Source organism: Babylonia areolata, chromosome 2, assembly GCF_041734735.1.
Source record: "Babylonia areolata isolate BAREFJ2019XMU chromosome 2, ASM4173473v1, whole genome shotgun sequence".
NCBI classification, from domain to species: domain Eukaryota; kingdom Metazoa; phylum Mollusca; class Gastropoda; order Neogastropoda; family Buccinidae; genus Babylonia; species Babylonia areolata.
Window position 1 is genome coordinate 25,417,733 of NC_134877.1, and position 22,500 is coordinate 25,440,232.

The 22,500-nt window shown below is 43.4% G+C and overlaps 1 protein-coding gene across 3 annotated transcripts in view; it reads right to left on the bottom strand.

Annotated features, from left to right (window-relative positions):
- Positions 1-22,500, bottom strand: part of LOC143299451 (regulator of G-protein signaling loco-like) — a 107,116-nt gene that overhangs the window by 30,059 nt on the left and 54,557 nt on the right. For all 3 annotated transcript variants that reach the window (XM_076612672.1, XM_076612662.1, XM_076612680.1), the window contains exons 5-8: positions 16,493-16,789; positions 14,648-14,734; positions 3,606-3,752; positions 1,801-1,953 (exon numbers count right to left, since the gene is read on the bottom strand). In XM_076612672.1, coding sequence (XP_076468787.1) covers positions 1,801-1,953; positions 3,606-3,752; positions 14,648-14,734; positions 16,493-16,789 — 684 coding nt within the window. The remainder of the gene's footprint in view (positions 1-1,800; positions 1,954-3,605; positions 3,753-14,647; positions 14,735-16,492; positions 16,790-22,500) is intronic.

A 22,500-nucleotide genomic window follows, 5' to 3' on the forward strand; every position in this document is an offset into this window, starting at 1 on the left:
AGTCATCTAAGAAATGAAATTCATCCTCTACTGTTTGTAAGTGTGTGTTTTTATTTTATTTTATAGTTTTTGTTTGTTTGTTTGTTTGGTAGATATCATAGTCTGATGACTGATGTGATTGATTCAGGGGTAGACTGTTGTTGCGGACTCTGGTGGGACTCATCCATTGAATTGTGCCCTATCTACTTTGTCTTATTTTGCTTACGTAATAATGATAATCATTATAATAACAATAATCTAATTTGTAAAGCACCTTTCCATGTAAGACATGCTCATTTGCTCCAACACTGTCAAAACCGACATGCAAAACATGCGTTCAAAGTACATTAAAAATGACAAACATGCACCACAAAACCCTGTATAGACATCCAACCAAATACTCTAAAATGACTAATTTGCATACACACACAAACGCAAAAAAAATCACCACACAACATAATTCTCAGCATACGTATCACACATCACACATGCTTAACCAATGCACATCTCACTTCACGATACTCGACACCAATATCACATTGCTCAACAAATAACTTCTCCAATATCACATCACTCAACAAATAAGTTCTCCATGTCCAATGGTCTTGCTTGATGTTTGTATGAAAAGCTTTCACTAAAGACAACAAACAAACAAAAAGTAAAACAACAAACTAGATATTATCAGCAAGAAACAAACAAACAAAAAATAGCTGGTGAAAGCATCTTCCCACACAATGACTCAGTGTCTTGACATACAGTGATACACTAATACACAAGAGATCAAGAGATACTGAGAATCACAGAAAGTATATAAACCAACACACACACACACACACACAGAGAAAAAAACAAAGCAAACTAGGCCAAATGTTTTCAATTATCCATCAATCTACTATGATTATATTACATGATTATACATCGCCTATCCTTGGTTGAAGACCAAGCTAAAAGCGCTTTACAAACAAGGGGTCATTCACACAACTGGCTCTCTACCCACACCCAATGGGTTGCTTTTACAACAACAGCTGTAACAATCTGAACATCAACACAACAATGACGAGGATAACACACAAGATGAAACAGAAACAATGTGTAACATACCAGCAAAAACCAACAAATCACAAAAAAGTATTTCTAAAAAGCCCTCACTTGCCCATCCTCCACAGAACAAAACAAGAACACCGACAGTAACAACTAACACATTTCCGACCTAAAATAAGAAAATTGTTGGTCCTGCGAAAAATCTACCTGTGGACAACAACCAACAAATAACCGGTCGTGACCGCTACTTTTTGTTTTGTCTGTTTCCACAGGCAACTCATGGATGTCAGACTTCACAGCACAAGAGTCAGGTGAAAACTACTCTCCGAATTTTCTGTGAATGTAGTCTTCAAAAATTTGATTGAAATTAAGGCAGCGTGACACAACCTTAAGAGTTGACTGCTATTGTCAAATTTAATAATAATAATATTACTAGTTTATTTCTATCCTACCTTTCATTAAAATGCAATAATGCTCAAGGCACATCACACAAGTAAAATATAACAGAAGAGAAACTTTTTACACAAAATCACAGCCACATGTAAAAATATCCAAAACCATCCCATGCGAACAACAGTCACCCCAACCAAACAGTGAACTAGAACAACCATTATAATCAACTCGATCATAATACCAAGCATTAACACACACACACACACAAACACACACACAATGTAGGAAATCTGACTGGCCCAGAGGCAGCAATTCAGCAGATTTTCCTTGGTCAGAAACGTGTTAAAAATCGCAAAACAATGCGTTAATCTGGAACAATGCTGTTACCTTTTTCTTGCCGTCTGGCTGGGGAGCCTGAGAGGTCGTCACGCTGTTGGGGACGGACAGAGGCTGACCTTCCATCTCACGCATCAGGTGACCTTTGTACAGGTCCGACTTGAGGAAGCGGCTGTAGCTGTCCGTGCGCATCAGCTGGAAAATCTGGCAGGACAGAACGGCACACACCCTGTGGCTGTGAGAGGGGTGGTAAGACACAGAGGGAAATACACACAGTGGGAACAAGACACTGGGGTTCTTGTTCTTGTTCTCGTTGCTTGTAGTCCAGCCAACCGCACAGGGCCATATCAGGACTGTCAAACCATACAAACGCTCAACCGCGTCAACACGAAACTCACATTTACAACAAAAAAACCCCCCACTAAAACACACCCACAAAACACAGTTCATGACACAGTATCCTAACCATTTAACTCCTTATGGCAAATAAGACTAGACCATGCTGAGGACGCCAGCCATTCAGTTTAATTTATCATCCCCAGATTACAAAAAATCATAAAAAAGCCAAAACAAAAAATACATGAAAAAGGCCATCAAAGACACTGAGGTAAATATCCGTGGGAAACAGACACCATGGGAAATAGGAAATAGACACCGTGGGAAATAAACACAATGGGAAATAGGCATCATGGAAAATAGTGTGGGAGATGTCTTTTAGAGTGACCATTTTTCTACACACAGGTTTTTTTTTCCCTTTAGACCGTGCATAAATAGGAAATTTTCTTCCTAAAATTACGTTTAAGTAACATGCTTACTGTGACCCACTAGTGCAAACTCCGGCAGGGGTCTGACATTCCTGTCCTGTGCAAACTACTATCCGCCTATGCGGAGAAAACGAAAGTAGCTACAGCCGATAATACTACATTTCAGCTGTTTTGACACATGTCAAAGGTTACTTTCTCAACCAAAATGGAGGTGTACTACCAGTCTTACTGTGAGAAGTGACAGAATTTGAGACACAACAAGGTTCAAACATTATACCTGGCCTCCTTCACAACTGTGATGAATTTTCTGATAATTTTTTAATGATAAAGACATGCAAATTGTTGTACGAGATAATGACTTTGAAAGTGATTATGAAAGTTTTGATGACTGACCCTGACAATGGTAAGAACAATACACATTTTTCCCCCTGTTTTTCAGTATCTGGTGACATACTTTAAATATTTGTTTAAAAATATTTAGAAACATCTGATGAAAAAAAAACCTGTCTTTGAAAGCTAGAAGAAAGATAGTACACTTTCTGATTATGTATAAGATGAATGTTTTGGTGATTTTGTATGAACAGCGTTGAAAATTTTCAAACATGGCCAAAACATTCCCATCACTGGAAAATGACTTCATCCATTTAAATAATTGGGTCTCCATAAGAGTTATCCCCCCAGGACTGAACAGATTGATGACGGGGTGCAATAGCCGAGTGGTTAAAGAGTTACTTTCAATCAGTGGGAAATGGGTTCAAATCTCAGCAACAGCACCTGGTGAGTAAAGGGTGGAGATTTTATGATCTTCCAGGTCAACATATGCGCAGACCTGCTTATGCCTGAACCCCCCTTCATGTGTTTTCGCAAGCAGAAGATCAAACACGCACGTTAAAGATCCTGTAATCCATGTCAGTGTTTGGTGGGTTACGGAAACAAGAATATACCCAGCATACACACCCATGAAAACAGAGTACAGCTGCCTACATGGTGGGGGTAAAAATGGTCACACACATAAAAGCCCACTCGTGTACATACGAGTGAACATGGGAGTTGCAGCCCCCGAACAGAGGAGGAGGAGAAGAAGAGACCGACCTGTTGTTGGGCAGCATCGAACATGGTGGGGGAGGGGCTGTCCAGGCACTGCTCCGTCAGCTGTCGTGCCGTGCTGTCCACGTTGACCGGGTCGCTCGCCTGGCTGCTCAGATGGCTGTTGTAGATCTCCCTCGCCTTGCTCCGTCTCTGACAGGGCACACAATACAGTTACGTTCACACTCTGGTCGTCCACAAACAACAACAGTAATAATGATTAGAGTATAGATTTAAATATATACACCCCCGAAAACGGAGTATGGGTGCCTAAACAGCGGGGTAAAAATGGTCATACACGTAAAAGCCCACTCGTGTACATACAAGCGAACATGGGAGTTGCAGCCCATGAACGAAGAAGAAGAATACATATAAATTTATATATAAATATATACACACACGCATACACATACATGCACACAGATGATGATTACGTTGATATGATGATATGGACACTTACATATCACCTATCCTTGGTCGGAGACCAAGCTCTAAGCGTTTTACAAACACTGGGTCATTTGCATGACTGGCTCCCTACCTGGGTAAAGCCGACTGATGGATGCCACTGGGCGCTCATCATTCGTTTTCTGTGTCATTCAATCAGATTTCACACACGCACACACACTCACATGAACTCAGACACACATGCAGCATTTTATGTGTTATGACCCTTTTGTTCATCAACCCCACCAGACAGAGAAAGAGAGAGAGAGAGAATGCATACATATTATAATTGTAGTAGTAGTATTGTGGAGTGATGGCCTAGATGTAACACGTCCGCCTAGGAAGCGAGAGAATCTGAGCGCACTGGTTCGAATCACGGCTCAGCCGCTGATATTTTCTCCCCCTCCACTAGACCTTGAATGGTGGTCTGGACACTAGTCATTTGTATGAGATGATAAACCGAGGTCCTGTATGCAGCATGCACTTAGCGCACGTTAAAGAACCCACGGCAACAAAAAGAGTTGTTCCTGGCAGAATTCTGTAGAAAAATCCACTTCGATAGGAAAAACAAATAAAACTGCACAGCAGAAAAAAATACAAAAAAATGGGTGGCACTGTAGTGTTGCGATGCACTCTCCCTTGGGAGAGCAGCCCAAATTTCACACAGAGAAATATGCTGTGATAAAAAGAAATACAAAATACAAATATAACAACATAATAATAATAATGATAAACAAGATTACTTTTTTTCCCTCTAAAATAAAAATTGTTGAAATGTTAGCTGATGAAATGGTGACACAAACGCTTAAAAAAAAAAAAAAATTTTTTTTTAAAGGCATTTCATCCACAGTACACCACCCGAGTTGCATCACTCAGTAAACAAATTCATATTCATATATAAACAAACACACACACAAAACAACATTTTCACAGAACAATTCTCTACCACAGAAGAGAAAAACCATTCATACAGCTTCCAAGCTTTCACAAGCCCCCACTAGTCTCTCCCCAACTCCCTGATTCCAGATAAAAGCTTAGTGGACACACCCAAACCAAACCCTCCCCACTGTCCCCTCAGAGACAAGGTGTGTGGAAGGGTGGAGGGGGGTGGGGGTTGGGGGGTTGGGAGAGAAGAATCCCGCTGATAAAAAAGCCAGGTTCGCTCCCTGCAGTGCCGGAGACACAAAGACAGCAATCAGCATTGTTCAAGCCCCGCCACCCCTCAATAGCCGGGTGGACACACTCCACCCGGATCAGCTTGCCTTGCGAAGCTACCTCTCTACCCCCTTGATCTCGATCAGCAGGAGACCGCAGAGTCTCCAAAACAAGTGGTTCTCTTACACACCATTCTTTCCCTCCCGTCCCGTCCCCGTCTCGCTTCAGCTGCTGTATTGGGAGCGGCAGGCCTGCTGTCTACAATTAGAGCAAATTGCTGCCTCGGGGTATTCTTGTGGGGCCTCTTGTTGGGGTTTCTTTTTTTCTGATAGTCAGGGTGCTGCCAAGGCTGTATCTAGGTTTTTGGGTGGCTTTTTTTTGGGGGGTGGGTGGGGGGGGGGGGTACACTGTCATTGGCCCTCACAAATTGTTTGGACATGTTCAATGGGGTTCTGAAAATGGTTTGTCATTCTTCCTTTTTTCCTTTTTTTTTTCCAGAACAATTTACGTTCTATGTGGATCTGAAAATGGTTTGTGATTCTTTTTTTGTTGTTGTATTAAGAACAATTTACCAAATGTGTGCATAATGGAAAGAGAGACATGATACGACATGACAAGGCATGACATGATGATCTACTGTCAAAAGCATTTACAGCCATTCTGACAAGGGGGCGATTACAAAAACTAAACAAATACAACGAATCACACACTGCAACAACTGTGTATGCAAGAAAAAAGAAAAGGGAAGGAAAAAAAACAACAACAAAAAAGTAAACATCACAACGATGGAGAGAGAAAGAGAGAGAGAGAGAAAGGGTGAGAGAGGGGAGAGAGAGAGCGAGAGAGAGAGAGAGAGAGGGAGGGAGAGAGAGGGAGCAAGAGAGAGAGAGGGAGAGAGAGAGGGAGGGAGGGAGAGAGCGGAAGAGAGCGAGAGAGAGAGAGAGAGAGAGAGAGAGAGAATGTGTGTGTGTGTGTGTGTGTGTGTGTGTGTGTGTGTGTGAGAGAGAGAGAGAGAGAGAGAGAGAGAGAGAGAGTGTGTGTGTGTGTGTGTGTGTGTGTGCAAGCATGCATGTGCATATGTATGAACTTGCAGTGTGCATAATTACATGAACTACGAACAAACAAATGAACAGTACACAGACACGTGCACGCACCAGCACCAGAACAAAACACACAGGACAATCAGACAGACAGAGGCTAGTGACAGAGTGACAAGGAGCAACCTGACAAGAACAGGGACACAAAGGACCACACAGGGTTTGAACCACAAGTCCCTTGCGGCTAAGGTAAACAATAAAAATAGGTCACTGCAACTCTATTCAAACATGACAGCACCAACACATCAGACTAGTGTTTTTGTCTCTAAAACACATATATATATATATATTTCTTTTATATCAAACTAGGTGTCACAATCCAAGCTAAGTAAAATAACACCCAGTGAAATCAGATCCACTGAAGTCGCACCTATTTACTAATAAGGGGGAGAGAGAGAGAGAAAAAAAAGAAGAAGAAAAAACACCGTCAGAACAAAATCACAGTATCTTATCTATCATCTGTTTTTCCGAGTGTCATCCGTCGCAGTCTTTTGGATCACTGATCACACCTTGTTTACATATCCTGTTCGAAAGATCTTTTCTGATGGTATCTTGATATCCTACAGGTGTTCTCTCTCACAAATGCATCAGACCTTAGCCCCCCTCAAACACAAGTCACATTGGAGCGATTCCGTGATCCAAACGTCACTTAAAAACTTGACCTCAACAGGTTTGTATTTGTATTTGCATTTGCATTTCTTTTTATCACAACAGATTTCTCTGTGTGAAATTCGGGCTGCTCTCCCCAGGGAGAGCACGTCGCTACACTACAGCGCCACCCATTTTTTAGTATATTTTTCTGCGTGCAGTTTTATTTGTTTTTCCTATCAAAGTGGATTTTTCTACAGAATTTTGCCAGGGACAACCCTTTTGTTGCCGTGGGTTCTTTTTACGTGCGCTAAGTGCATGCTGCACACGGGACCTCGGTTTATCGTCTCATCCAAATGACTAGCGTCCAGACAACCACTCAAGGTCTAGTGGAGGGGGAGAAAATATCGACAGCTGAGCCATGATTCGAACCAGCGCGCTCAGATTCTCTCGCTTCCTAGGCGGACGCGTTACCTCTAGGCCATCACATGCAAACATGTGTTAACCCCTTGAATGGTGAACCTTGGTGAAATGAGCTCAGTGTGGCGATGAGTTTGAATGGCAGTTACTACTTTTTGCCGTGCTTGTCAATGGTGTCGTTGATTTTTCTGAATGAAAGTAATGCCGTCCCAAGAGGGGGAAGTCCAGACACAGAGTGGTGACTGACGTCTTTACCTGTCAGCTCTGTCTTATCTGTCTCAGTGAGGTGACAGCCCTTCACTGACAAGCATTACTCATCATCAGCAGTAGTAGTCAAGGGGTTAAATCAATCATTGGTACAGACACGTGAATGCCCCACTGATTAACTGGCAACTTTTCTTCTGCTCTCATCTTCTTGTGTACATAACTACATGCATGTATATGAATGTGTATTGTGTGCACGTGCGTTTATGTAAGTTTGTGCCTGCCTATGTGTGCGTATGTGTTAGGGTAGTTGTTAGATACACATGTATTGTTAAAATGTATGTACGCAGTGTGTGTGTGTGTGTGTGTGTGTGTGTGTGTGCGCACGTGTGCGTGTGCATGTGTGTGTGTGTGTGTGTGTGTGTGTAGTCATATTTTGGTGTGTGTATGTAACATAGATGTAATGTTTTATGTTAACAAAGCGTTTTTGTAAAGCACCCAGAGCAGATTTCTGGATAGTGTGCTATATAAGTATCCATTATTATTATTATTATTATTAATCTTTATACATTCACACACATATATATGTATACATATTTGTTGTTGTTGTTGCTGCTGGTCTTTTCCTGTTCCTCATTTTCTCTCCTCAATGAAGAATGCCTCTCTCTGGCTAAAACATATTACTACTGAGCAATCCTACAACAAATCATGACCCTTATGAACTGGAAATAAATTCTTCTTCTTCTTGTTCGTTCATGAGCTGTAACTCCCACGTTCACTCATATGTACATGAGTCGGCTTTTACATGTATGACCCTTTTTACTCTGCCATATAGGCAGCCATATTCCGTTTTGGGGGTGGAATTGATTACCAAAGCAGTCTAGATAAAACCAATGCACACACTGGCTGAATAATGGTTACCATAATAATAAAAATTGTGCATGGGCTGAACAATGGTTACTGCAACACGGAAAACAGCATGAGGGCTGAATTATGGTTACTACAACACAGTATTTCTTTTCATGTTTCAATCCATCTGACACCCTAGACCACTGTTAGGAGTATTTCTTCGAAAACAGAAATTACGAAAGAAACTCCATATTTAAAAAAATACACCTTGCATATAAAACAGCAACCAACCAAACATAAATAGTGCTGGGGGAAAAAAACAACAACCAACCAACAATAAACAGTTTAACAAGTTGAAATTTATCAGCTGACAATACCCATCCAGCACCATTTGGCAAAGTCAGAAAGTTGTTGTCCATTTTGCGCTCTTAGTTTAAATGACCGACCATAATAGGCAGCCATATTCCATTTTTGGAGTGGAAAAATGATTAAATTGATTACCTCAGCAGTCTAAGTAAGAAGAAGAGAGCAGAAGACAGATGCCAGTTAATCAGTTGGGCATTTACGTGTTTGTCTCTAATTGTAGGTTCATACATCAGCCTTTTACTCATACATTTATTTGTTTAATCATTTATCTTATTGATAAGTCTTCCACCTGCTAAATCTCAGCCTTTTTCTTTTATATTCTCTTTCAACTCCTGAATGGTCAGTCATTTAAACAAAGAGCGCAAAATGGACGACAATATTAGCTTTAGTACTAGCTTTTTATCCACCATCCATTGTACCAAGAACACCACCATAAATCTCCTTGCCTAAGTATAAGCAATAAATGTACTAAGAACAATGTGTCCCCTCCCCAATCCACCCCCGTGCGCCTGTTTAGAACGGACAGACATTCAGCTCTCTGTGTGCCAGAGGCACTGCAAAGCACTGCCTGATTTATGGGTAAAGGGCACAACAGAATCCCATAAACATCAACATCCAGTCTTGCCTCTATTCGGGAAAAAAAAAAAAAAAAAAAAAAAAAAAAAAAATCTCTCGACAATCTTTCATTCTTTTCCAGCCACAAGACACTAGCGTTGTTCCCCCTGAATAGTTGCGACACAGCTGATTAGCGCTATCAGTCTGGCAAACAGACGCCTTATAACCAACCCGCCCCTTTCTCAACACAAGGCCGACCCTTCACCTGACAAAACGCACTGCAGGGTGGAATGTGCTGGGTGCTAACACATAAACTATGAACAGTCTTTAAACTGGCAGTGCAAAACAAACAATGCCTTTTCCTTTTATATTCTCTTTCAACTCCTGAATAGTTGGTCCGTTAAACTAAGAGCGCAAAATTGATGATGACTTTCTGACTTTGCCAAAAATTCCCTTCAATTACGTCTGGTTGGTATCCCTACTTTGCCAAAAATTCCCTTCAATTACGACGTCTGGTTGGTATCCTTACTTTGCCAAAAATTCCCTTCAATTACGTCTGGTTGGTATCCCTACTTTGCCAAAAATTCCCTTCAATTACGTCTGGTTGGTATCCCTACTTTGCCAAAAATTCCCTTCAATTACATTTTGTTGGTATCCCTACTTTGCCGAAAATTCCCTTCAATTACAATGCCTGGTTGGTATCCCTACTTTGCCAAAAATTCCCTTCAATTACAACGTCTGGTTGGTATCCCTACTTTGCCAAAAATTCCCTTCAATTACAACGTCTGGTTGGTATCCCTACTTTGCCAAAAATTCCCTTCAATTACGTCTGGTTGGTATCCCTACTTTGCCAAAAATTCCCTTCAATTACAACGTCTGGTTGGTATCCTTACTTTGCCAAAAATTCCCTTCAATTACGTTTTGTTGGTATCCTTACTTTGCCAAAAATTCCCTTCAATTACAATGTATGGTTGGTATCCTTACTTTGCAAAAAATTCCCTTCAATTACATCTGGTTGGTATCCCTACTTTGCCAAAAATTCCCTTCAATTACAACGTCTGGTTGGTATCCCTACTTTGCCAAAAATTCCCTTCAATTACAACGTCTGGTTGGTATCCCTACTTTGCCAAAAATTCCCTTCAATTACGACATCTGGTTGGTATCCCTACTTTGCCAAAAATTCCCTTCAATTACAACGTCTGGTTGGTATCCCTACTTTGCCAAAAATTCCCTTCAATTACGACATCTGGTTGGTATCCCTACTTTGCCAAAAATTCCCTTCAATTACGTTTGGTTGGTATCCCCCCAAAGTCTTTTCTCAGTTGCTATCTCACCTTGGATGAGATACAGCTGGCAGAAGATTTGTATGTATGTAGTCAGTCGTGTCCGACTATGACCATCAGAACAGCAGAGGAGGCAACTGCTGTTCCGACTGTTTGGGCTAGAATTTGATTATAGTGGAGAGTGTCTTGCCCAAGTTACATCCCCACTCTCTCGGCCAAGAGGGTTTTAGGACAGTCGGCGTTGGGATGGCTCCCAAAGGCCAACTAGCCCACAAGGCTGCAGCACTAAGAGACAGTGCAATTTTGCCTCCTAGTTTGAGAGTCATAGTCCTTCACAAAAGACTAAGCTGCAAATGGTTTCCCATTGACTGGAGAAACCATTGATAATACAGCTCTCACTTTACTGTTGGCCCAAATGTAAACTTATGTCAATCTGTGATATAAGCCGAGTGTTGGACCAAAGAAGATTTATCAATAAGATAAATAACAAATAAATGTATGAGTAAAAAGGCTGATGTATGAACCTACAATTAGAGACAGACTTCAATAACCATACTGAAACAATCACCATTTGCTGTTCATAGGACATTTACTTGTGATCATCAACAGATGGGTTCAGCTAAACCAAGCCATGCTTTCAGTATTAGCTTTTTATCCACCATCCATTTGATCCAAGATGATGATGAAATAAAACAAAATAAAATAAACATTTTAAACTTTCTACTCACATAAACTGTTTGGAAAACATAGAACGGGAGGCTCTTACATTATTTGCTCATGAGAATCAGTAGCAAAAACCTCAAAAACCTATACAAATCATACGACATAGAAAAATAATTAAGCAAATAAAAACAACCATTTTAGCCGACAAACGATCACAAAATCATGAACACACCAGTATACATGCATCCACTCAACATATAGCCGTACATGCATACACAGCATTCTCACATTCCTGACTGTCTATTGTTTACCCGTCTGTTTGTAACTTTCTCTCCGTCTTCTGACTCCAACCTTCTTTTCCTCCCTTTCTGAACTTGTACTTTATCAGTTCTGTCTGTCTGTCTGTCCGTCTGTCTTCAGTCCCACCCTCACAGTCTCTCTTCCAAAATATCTTTGTTAATGATGTAAGGATGCTGCTTTTGTATGTATAATTGTGTCGACATCATGTATATAATTATGTTCATTTGCTAATTGTCCGTATACTGTTTTTCCACCATAGAATTTGTGTGTCTTATCGCGCTTGATTTATTTTTCACGTTATACTCTTCCTACCCCCCTCCCTCTTTTCTTCTATTTTCTTGTCTTTTTTTTTTTCTCCTGAGGGCAGGATAAAAAAAAGCTGTGCAAGCTTATTCTTTTACCATCAATAAAGATCATTTTGACTTGACATACACTCACACATACACACTAATGTATACACATTACATCCACATCCCCATGACATACCTGGGTGCGCACACACACACACACACACAACCCCTATAAGAGCAGCAACATTCTTGATCATTGTCACAGGGTTTCCTTGCAGAGTTTTGTTGGGGGAAATGTCAACAACAAAAACCCACCCCGTCAGGCCACAAAGATTCCTTTTCGAAAAGAAAAGAATGTGGGTTCATTGAAGAAAGGGGAAAAAAAACAAAACAAAAAAAAAAACGAAGAAAGAAAAGAGTACCCCAAAAAGAACAGGACCCCCTCTACAACAAGAAATAATGCAGGCAGCACAATTACACGGTCTCCCCACAACAAATAACATCAGGCAGTCAATTACCTGTCCTGCAATACTGCTTCCACACAATCTGCTTGATGTGACTCCCCCCCACCCCCCCTCCTCCTCCAACTGGCTTCTTTCACACCAACACGGCGCTAACCTTTTTTTTTTTTTTTTTTTTCCTGTGTACTTTGCCCCAGGAGAACTCCAATCTACGAACAGTCCCCTACTGCCCTTCATTCAACTTGGTCAACAAACGCACTGTTTGTGTATGCATCAGGAGCAACAACCCCAGTTCCAGATAAGTTCAAAAGCGATATTGGATTGTTGGTTGTTGTTTTTTTTCCCCTTCTTTTTTGTCCCCCCCCCCCCTCCCCCCCCCCCTTGGTTTTTTTTTTCATCAACACTCTTTCCTCGATCCCTCCCCCTTGCACTTTTGACCATGGACACTATATAAACAAATTTAATCACATGTAAGCCTAGCTTTTTAAATTAAAAAAATATATTAAAAAAAATTTAAAAGAGGGGGAAAAAAAAAGCTTTATTGTTGTCGCTGTTGTCATTTTCATTCTGACGTTTTTTCACAACACTATATTTCTAATATTATATTTCTCCATGAAATGTTACACATGAAAGCATAGATCAGATCTGCAAGAGGATATTTTTGTGTTGGCCAATGTACATGTCTGCATGGTGTCTGTAGATCCTTTGGGGCTCTCATCACTGGTGAGAACAAGTCTGTGCATGCATGTAATTCATGCATTACTTGTCTGTGCTTGTATGCAAGCATCTGAGTACATATGCATGACTCAAGATTCACTGCGAGCACATGCATAAGCATATTTTAGACACTGAGTGTGTGCGCGCAAACACAAATATAGAGGCCCAGGTGTGCGAGACTAAGACAGAACAGCAGATAAAGAAACTATACTTATCATACATAATAAAGTTTGTTTATTTTTTCCATCCATTTATCCCCTCAGCTTTTGGTTTAAACAAAACTTTATTCAGTAAACATGTCACGCATGTACAGACAGACAGCGGAGCAACAACAAGCTAACAGCTTATATTGTGCTCAGGGATGTGATTAAATACATTTGTTTCGTTTGACGGCTGGTAGACACTACACATTTGCAATTATGTTGAAATACACATTTTCCAACTGCATGTAAATGACAGTCATTGCAGACATACACTGTTCCCTCCCCCCCTTTTTTTTTTTGAACAGCGGTGGAGAATAATATATTTAAAGAATTTACAATGAATATAAACATCATTTTTAAGATAGGTTCTTCACAACAGAAAGCAGAAAAAGGTAAGAAAAACAAGAAGTCAATGAATAAGACACAGAAAAGAGAGAAAAAAAGAAGAAGAAAAAGATACACATGGAGAAGGAATAACATAACACATAATCATACTTGAATAGACCGACTAGACAGGAAGTATGGAAAGATTACATGTTCAGTATATAAGATATAGTGAGTCACCTACACACCTAGAACAGTGCTTCTTAAAATCTACTGGATTCAGTGATGAATTTGTGTACAGTTTCAAATATCAGCATGTTTATGTTAAATTGGAATTACCACTCAGGAGAGTACGTATCTGAATATATTCTCAGCTTTTATCTTCCCCATGAGCACATGAAGCTTACTTTAATCCCTTGACAGAACAGCAGATAAAGAAACTACACTTATCATACACTTATCATACCTGATACAGTTTGTTTGTTTTTTTCCACCCATTTATCTCCTCAGCTTTTAATCTTCCCCACAAGCACAGGAACCTTACTTTAACCCCTTGACTGCTGAGCCATGCTGAAATGAGGTCAATGTGTCAAGAATCTGAAGTGCAGTCACTACTTTCTGTATACCTTCAAGTGGTGTTGTTGATTTTGCTGAAGAAAAGTAATGCAGTCATGAGAGTGGGAAGAAGTCCGGCTGAATAAAGGACTGCACTGTAGCGACACAATTATTCTCCTTGGGCAGAGCACCTTGCATTTCACACAGAGAAACCTGTTGTGATAAATAGTAATACAACACAACACAATTCAGAAACGAACTCTTCTTTCTTTTTTTTTTGGTTGTTGCTGTAAATAAGCAGTGCTGCCCTGCAGTGACATGAACTCCATGGAAAAAGCACCTCATTTCACACAGAGAAATCTGTTGTGTCTTCTTCTTCTTCTGTGTTCGTGAGCTGCAACTCCCACGTTCAATCATATGTACATGAGTGGGCTTTTACGTGTATGACCATTTTTACCCCACCATGTAGGCAGCCATACTCCGCTTTCGGGGGGATCTGTTGTGTCAAATAGTAATACAATACAAAAAAAAGACAAACAAACCAACAAACAAACGTCACAGGAGCCGAACTCACCAACTCATCATCTGTGATCTGTTTGAACGCCTCCACGGCCGTCCAGAAGACAATGTTCTCCTCACTAAACTCCTTCTTGAGGAATTCCTGCACACACACACAAACCAAGTCATCACAGTCAGAAAAACATTCCCCTCCTGAACATGGAGCATGGCTGCCTAAGTGCCAGCAGGGAAAACAGAAGGTCATTCAATCAATGCATATACAAATAATAATGTGTACAAGTGAGGTGCAAACTACTGATCCTAAAAAGGAACAGAGAAAGTTTGGTGTCAAACAGATACGTATTCACACACCTTCCCATTAAAAACATGTTATTCCATTCTATTTCTTGGATTGGTATTAGTATTACTGATAATAAAACAGATGGCAACTGCTACAACATAATGAAATATAAAAAGACCAATATTTTCTTCTTTTAGAAAAACACATCTTCACCCATACAGTCTGAATAAATTCATGCTCTTTCTCTCAATCAGGCCGGACTCATGAATGTACCTGGTCACACACAGGCACACACACACAGTGTTCTCACACAGACAGGCTTATCCACTAACACACACACACATGCAAACACACACGCAGGCACACACACACACAGAGTTCTCACACAGACAGGCTTATCCACTAACACACACACACACACAGGGTTCTCACACAGACAGGCTTATCCACTAACACACACACACACACAGGGTTCTCACACAGACAGGCTTATTCACTAACACACACAGGCACACAGACACAAACACAGTTTTCTCACACAGACAGGCTTATCCACTAACATACATGCAAACACACACGCAGGCACACACACACACACACACACACACTCCGTCAAATATCACTTACAGTGAAAAGACGTTAAACTAAAGAACGAACACACACAGTGTTCTCACATAGACAGACTTATCCACTAACACAAACACACAGGCGTGCGCACACACACACACACACACACACACACACACACACACACAGAGTGTTCTCACATAGACAGACTTATCTACTAACACACACACATGCAGGCGCACACACACAGTGTTCTCACACAGACAGGCTTATCCACTAACACACACACACAGGCGAACAAACACACACACACACACACACACAGTGTTCTCACACAGACAGACTTATCCACTAACACAAACACACAGGCGCACACACACACACTCACACACACACAGTGTTCTCACACAGACAGGCTTATCTAATCACACATACACATGCAGGCGCGAGCGCGCGCGCGCGCACACACACACACACACACAGTGTTCTCACACAGACAGGCTTATCCACTAACACACACACGCGCGCGCGCACACACACACACACACACACACACAGAGTGTTCTCACACAGACAGGCTTATCCACAAACCTAACACTCCTACCCTTCCCCCAGAGAGGTGAAGGTGGGTGAGGGTGAGGGAGTAGGGAGGGGGGAGAAGTGATGAGGAGAGAAAGACGTGGACTTTACACTGTTAACCCCCTAACCTCTAACTTACAATGGACATCACTCATCACACACCACTGGGTCCAGCAAACAGCTGTCAGGCGGTAACCAGTGCCCATGCAGTCACACACACACACACACACACACACACACACACAACCACAACACACACCTCTCTTCCCCATCTCCAATTCAGGCAAACAACACAACCACAACAACAACACACATTCACATCTCCCTCCCACCCCCTTCCATCCCCCAACCACAAACCACAACACACACACTCACATCTATCTCCTCCCCCCCCCCCACCCCACACACAAACCCCAACACACACACACACACACACACACGCATGCATCCCCCCCCCCCTTCCCCCCAACTCACCGTGAAGATGACCACACCGGCAGGGTCAGCCAGCAGGCGGGGGAAGCCCACAGCCCAGCCCACCACCCTCCCCGCCTCCTCCTCCTCCGGCCCGTAGCCGCCGACGATGCCGTTGCTGTTGGCGCCGTGGTGGTGCTGGTGACTGTACTGGCCGCCGTGGGAGGTGTTGATGATGCTGTTGACGCTGTTGGCTCCCACCAGCCTCCCTCCGACGATCCCCCCACCTCCTCCTCCTCCTCCTCCGCCACCTCCTCTTCCTGGAGTGCCCGGCTCCCCGGCATCGCCCACCGCCAGAGACTGGAACCCATAGTTGACATACTGCGTGCACAGCACGTGAGATGGTCGGCTCGTTGTTTATTGTTTGGGGGGTGTGTGTGTGTGTGTGCGTGCGCGCGCGCGCGTGTTTGTGTGAGAGAGAGAGAGAGTGTGTACGCGCGCGCGCGCGCGTGTGTGTGTGTGTGAGAGAGAGAGAGAGAGAGAGAGAACAAAAAAATGTTTTATTGTAGAAGGCCTTTTGACCCATTACAGACACACACACACACACACGTGCGCGCGCACACTCGATTTTGAAAAACCGAGCATGTGTGTGTGTGTGTGTGTGTGTGTGTGTGTGTGTGTGTGTGTGTGTGCGCGCGCGTGTGTGTGTGTGTGAGAGAGAGAGAGAGAGAGAGAGAGAGAGAGAGAGAGAGAGACAGACAGACAGACAGACAGACAGACACAGAGAGTGAGGGGGAGGGGGGGGTGACCAGGAGGGGGAAGGGGTGACCAGGAGGGGGAAGGGGTGTGGGGGGCAGAGACACAAGACGCAAACAACACACACACACACACACACACACTGATGATTATTCTTATTTGCAGACACAGTTATGATTACAGACACAGATATGATAAACACACAACTTTGACAATGAAACAAAACAACTATCACACACACATATGCGCGCGCGCGCATACACACACACACTCCTCCTTATCCCCGCCGCCGAACAACACACGGAGTACCTTCTCTGTGTGTGTTTGTGTGTGTGTGTGTGTATGTGTGTGTGTGTGTGTGTGTGTGTGTGTGTGTGTGTGTGTGTGTGTGTGTGTGTGTGTGTGTGTGTGTGTGTGTGAGAGAGAGAGAGAGAGAGAGAGAGAGAGAGACAGAGAGAGAGACAGAGATTCAGTTTCAGTTTCAGTAGCTCAAGGAGGCGTCACTGCGTTCGGACAAATCCATATACGCTACACCACATCTGCCAAGCAGATGCCTGACCAGCAGCGTAATCCAACGCGCTTAGTCAGGCCTTGAGGAAAGAGAGAGAGAGAGAGAGAGAGAGAGAGAGAGAGAGAGTAGAGGGAAGGGAGAGAGAGAAGCGTGGACAAAAAAACAAACGATTACTCAGCTGGAGATAAAGCAGGTGAAGAGAAGAGACTTAGGCAAACAAAACAAGACAAAACAAGACAAGACACCGGATACCAGCCCACTGCCCGACAGGTGCACGTGTTGAGTTATCGTCAGATCGCGCAAACACGCCTTTCATCCCTTTTATCCCGCCCCCTGCAATCTGCAAAGCCTGCAGACTGAAACCATGTATGTTGACCATTCCCCCCTACAGACTTCTTGGATACAAGCACAACGCTTGAGTGGGGTGGACTCATCTGCTCTCTCTCTCTCGCTCTCTCTCTCTCACGCTCGCGCGCACGCACACACCAGTCTCCCATGCCCTTCTATTGATGAACGTGCACACATTTGATAGAATAGTTATCATGTTCTGCGCATGGCGGTAAACTGTAAATGCCGTTTGATGGGTAAGTGAGGGGGGGGGGAGGGGAGGGAGGATTATTCAATTTCTGCAATGCAAGGCACCGAAACCACTGCCCAAAAGAAACAAGTGAACTATTCAGTAGATTGGAACCAGACCACACACACACACACACACACACACACACACACACGAATCCCCCCCCACCCGGCCCCCCACCCCACCAGGTGTTCGCTCACTGCCCACACTGTGTATGACACCAAGGCATGCATTTCTCGTGGGAAAAGGAATCGAGCAGTCTAAAAGCCCATACGATATGAAGCATTGACGGAATATTACCCTGGAATGAAAAGACCCGCACACGTTCACACGGTCGTCGCTCGCACTGTGTGTGAAAACATGTACACACTTATACACTCGCCCGGAGGTCTCCTGGGCTCTGACGCTAGCTGGCGTATGACCCAAACAGCAAGGTGGTGGTGGTGATTTGAGGCACTTTGACAGATTAGCACGGTCATTAGTCGGGTGGAGTCTAATCGGGTGCCAGTAGTGGGCAACCAGCTGGACCTGCCACCCCCTCTCCCCCTCCCACACACTCCCCCCCACCCCCTCCACACACACACACACACCACATGACCTACCCCGTGGTTCAGCAACAACGTGTGCACAGAGGGGATGTCGATGTTGTCGTTATCCGACTGCAGCAGGGACAACAACTCGTGCCGCAACAATCGCATGCACATCTTCTCTTTGTGTGTGTGTGTGTGTGTGTGTGTTCTTATCCTCCCACCACAGCCTTCGATGAATTTCCTGATCAAACGGAAGCCTGCCGACGTTCTGCTGTCCACCGAAGACCTTATATACTTGGACATGGGGTCTTTGTGTCCACTAACGTAGGGTCTTTGTGTCTACTAACATAGGGTATTTCCGTCCACTAAAAGAGGGTCTTTGTGTCCACTGACACTGGGTCTTTGTGTCCACTAACATAGGGTCTTTGTGTCCACGAACTGTGTCCACTAACAATAGGGTCTCTGTGTCCACAAACATAGGGTCTCTGTGTCCACTAACGTAGGGTCTTTGTGTCCACTAACGTAGGGTCTCTGTGCCCACTAACGTAGGGTCTCTGTGTCCACTAACGTAGGGTCTTTGTGTCCACTAACGTAGGGTCTCTGTGTCCACTAACGTAGGGTCTCTGTGCCCACTAACGTAGGGTCTCTGTGTCCACTAACGTAGGGTCTTTGTGTCCACTAATACAGGGTCTTTGTGTCCACTAACACAGGGTCTTTGTGTCCACTACCGTATGGACTATGTATCCACTAACATAGGGTCTTTGCGTCCACTACCGTAGGGTCTTTGTGTCCACTAACACTGGCTCTCTGTGTCCACTACCAACACACCCTCGTTGTCGACTTCACGGAGCAACGCAACGAGGAAGAGGAAAAAGAATGGAGAGGCACAAAGGGGGGAAAAAATTCAATACGCGAATGAAAACAATACCAAGAAGTGAAAAGAAGGAAAAGGTCCAAACCAAGGAAACCGCCCAAAATTAACTGGAAAGGCGTGACCGTGCGGAGGAGGAAGCCCCCCTCCCGCCCCCCCCCCCCCCCCCCCACTAACTGGACCAGAACCCCCCCCCCCCCGCCCCCCACACCCCCGTCACCCCAACAACGACCCGCCACACCATACCCACTTCCGTCTGGCACTGTCACACCTTGGATACACTCTACTGTACACTCGGTGTTTCATTATTTTCAACACAATTATATAAGGGTTCCAATCTGATGTAAGCTCACCACGAGAGAGAGAGAGAGAGAGAGGAAAAAAAAGTCACTTTAAGACAATGACTCCAAGAAACAGGCAGACTTATAAACTGAATGAAAAAAAAAAAGGTGTATAATTATGTAAATGAAAAATGTGTTCACTTTTAACTCTTCTTCGTTTGCAAATCGAATGGCGACAAAAGGAGATAAATCCGAAACAAGTCACTTCTAGCTTTCTGTTCACACAGTCATTCCCAACTTAGCCAAGTCTCTCCTTCAGTCCTGAAGATAAATGACACGGAACACCGTCAAACCCACCAAAGCAACTAACACAGCCACCAGCACCAACACCAAAAGCCCGCAAGATAAAGCAACACACGGCTAATTGTGAACTGATTCGGTTTCGGGCAAAACAACTAATCCTCCTTGGCCGCGACACGCGGACAGACCGACCGACCGACCGACCGACAGACAGACAAACAGACCGACCAGTCAGTTACTCCAACCTCACAGCCACACTCAAGCTGACCCCTGTCGATCGAGCGCGACCATCCGAACAACAACGACGACAACGACAACAACAAAAAACAACCACGGCCCTCAAAGACACAGAAAATCTCCGGCAGACAAAACACACACGGCGGGTATTGTCAACGGTCTAAACAAGGCGTTAAGTCAACAACGGCGCTACGTCCCTCGTAGCACCGACAATCACACACACACACACGTCAGTCTGGAAGAAAAGGGGGTGGGGCGGGGCTGGGAGGTGGTGGTGGAAAGCTTTAGGGTTCGTACCGCGCTTGAACCGGTGCCAAACTGTTCTGGTCCTGCCTGCGATCAGCTTTTTTCCTTCTTTCTTTTTTATTTTTTAAATTTTTTTAAAAAATACCTCCCCCCCCCTCCTTCCCTTCTTTCTCGGAGTGATCGAACCACCCCCCCCCCCCTCCCCCCCGGCAGAATTCTGCTTGAATAATGACCGGCCTTGTCCGTCCCGTCCCGTCCCGCGGCGCCAATTATGATAGCGTACGTTGAGAAGAGGTGTCAAGGATTCATACTAATACCCTTCGTTAGCATACCATTTTCTTTCGGGGGGGACTGTGCTTAGCATACTATTTTCCTAACGGGGGCTGTAAGTTAGCATATATTTTCTCGACTGTAGCCAAGGTTAGCTGCATACCATTATCTGTGGAGCCATGGTCAACACAAAAGGCGTCTTCCTGTTTTATTTAATGCCTTGCTGGCTGTGGTCTGGTCTGACCACCGGATCGTGCTCATACGAGTCTAACACGCCTCTAAAATATGTTCTCATTTGCACTCTTTCCGCTTCTGTTATTTTTAAACAACAGAATGATCATGATAACAAAAACAAGAGACACGTAAATACAAGTAATAATAAGTATAACAACAAAAACAATTATAACAACAACCATCATCATCATCATCATCATAGCGATCTCCATACCATTTTGGGTTCAAAGGTTTGAGACCGAACCCATGGCAGACACTTCGCGATATCTGCGATACCCTGAACGTGACCATCACCGATATTGAAGTTTTATATATCATTACATCATGATATGGTATTTGAACTAAAGTGACCACAAGAGTGATCAAAGCCAGCAATAAGAGAAAAAAAACCCACAAAAAACCCACAAAAAACAAAAAAACTTTTGGTGGAAAAGAAGAAAGTAGCTTATCATAAACCAGTAACAGTGGGGAACCGAAGACAGCTCCGTGCACTACCTGCTATAAAAAGCATGAGATCGTTCTGAGCGATGAATACAAATCATCGACTTAGCGTTCAGATATGAATAATTAACCAGCTTCAAAACGCACAGGGGGGGGGGGGGGGGCAACATTCCCAAATACGCTGTCTCACCTAAAAATCCACCCAAAAATGAAAGTCAAAAGTTGCTACATTGGAGGGAAGATAAAACCTTGGCCACAGGCCCAGCCTCCTTACCTCCTGGCCTTAGCTCCGATCATTTACCACTGATCAGTTGACTATAACATCGTTCGATAATTCAGAGAGCTGTAATTTGTTAATCAAAATATGTACTGACTTTTACTGAGCAATCGACCACACAGCACTGTTCGAAATTTCAGACAGCTGTAATCTCTTAATCAGAAGACTGATCGATTTTCACTGCGCATTCGACCACACAACGTCATTGGATAATTCAGATAGCTGTAATTTTTTAAAACAAAAAATGGGTCGATTTTCACCGCGCATTCGACCACACAACATCGTTCGAAAATTCAGACAGCTCTAATTTGTTGATCAAAAGGTGGATCGACTTTTACTGTGCATTAGACCACACAACATCATTCGATAATTCAGATAGCTGTAATTCTTTTTAAATCAGAAGATGTATCGATTTGGACTGCGCATTCGACAACACAACATCGTTCGAAAATTCAAACAGCTCTTATCTCTTAATCAAAAGATGGATGACTTTCACTGAGCAATCGACTACACAACATAGTTCCATGGATCCAATAGTTG